General features: G+C 36.5%; 1 protein-coding gene across 1 annotated transcript; it reads right to left on the bottom strand.

Moving 5' to 3' along the window:
* Positions 1-46: 46 nt before the first annotated feature.
* UK114 (reactive intermediate imine deaminase A homolog UK114) lies at positions 47-785 on the bottom strand (the record flags this gene model as incomplete). The annotated part of the gene is made up of 2 exons (XM_017634153.1): positions 558-785; positions 47-319 (listed from the first exon to the last, which is right to left on the bottom strand). Coding segments are annotated over exons 1-2 (338 nt in total), but the record flags the coding sequence as incomplete, so codon positions are not given.
* Positions 786-1248: the final 463 nt, after the last annotated feature.

The following is a 1248-nucleotide window of genomic DNA, read 5'->3' as shown; positions in this document are numbered from 1 at the left end:
CAAAGTTATAATACCCTTGTGCACAAGTGCGCTCGGGTATAACAACAAATGCAAAAAAAATAAAAACCAATACCATGGAAGCCACTCACCTCTCTTGTAAACCTCATTGACCACACCAAAGTCATTTAGATCCTTTACATAAATTGTATTTTTGATCACTTTGTCAACGCCAGAGCCGGCGGCCTCCAGAGTGGCAACCAAGTTTTTCAAGGCCGCCTCGGTTTGCTGCTCTACACCGCCAGGCACCAGTTTAATAGTGTCTTTGTCCAAGCCCAAACAGCCGGATACATAGACAGTACGATCAGCAACGACAGCTTGACTGGAATATAAAAATGCATACATACATTTACTTATATAGAATACTATAGATACATATATACACAAGGAAAGGCGTAGCATAAAAGCTGAATGTTGGTTGGTGGCCACTGGCTGGCCTGGAAGACTAATAATTTTAATGGCTTATTTTGACAAGTGTCAATTTATTCTTAATGTTCGCTTGTAGTTCTTTAACGGCTCATTACGCTGCTTTTTGTTTTTATAAAATCGTATTTGCATACTTATATGGCGCTACTGGTTTGGCCGCATTGTTGGTGCTAATTAATTTCCTCACAATTCTGGACATTTTTTTTTTATAGGTGTGCTCGTTTTTAGTAGAAAACTTCGAGATTTTGCGCTCTGCACTTGTCAAACGTTGAGTACTGACTAAATAAGCAACTGACACTGGCACTCAATTGCAAGCTCGCGCTGCTCTAAATAGCTGATGATCAAGAGCAAGAAGCAAACAAAAAAAAAAAAAAAACGAATTGAGCTGATATGAGCGGCTTTGGGAAGCACTTGTCTCCATGAACGCGTTAATTTTTTTATTGCAAGCCAGTGTTGCCATTTTTTTTTTTAACTCTTAAGTTTCCGGCAAAAACAACTAATTAATTGTAGACCGAAAAACTGCAACCTTTAAAAACGAAGACCAAACAAAAATTGGCTTTAAAAAATGGAAAATTTACATCACATTTGATTTTAATAAAATTCATTTTCATAATTTTCCGTAAGCCGCTTTGTTTTTTTTTTTGAACATTTGATTCGATAGCTCAAATTTATTACCTCCCGAAGCATTTTTTAAAGAAATTCTTAGCTCTTAAAATACCAAAGAGAATTTCTAGTTTGTTTTGAGTTTTATAGAAATTGATTTGGGGAAATATTCTTTCCACATTTTCTGTGGCAGATGGAATGCAAAGGACAGCTGAAACCCTT

The sequence above is a fragment of the Rhagoletis zephyria genome, unplaced genomic scaffold (genome assembly GCF_001687245.7).
Source record: "Rhagoletis zephyria isolate East Lansing unplaced genomic scaffold, Rhagoletis_zephyria_1.1 Rzeph_scaffold_12860, whole genome shotgun sequence".
NCBI lineage: Eukaryota > Metazoa > Arthropoda > Insecta > Diptera > Tephritidae > Rhagoletis > Rhagoletis zephyria.
This window is presented reverse-complemented; position numbering and strand designations above follow the sequence as displayed.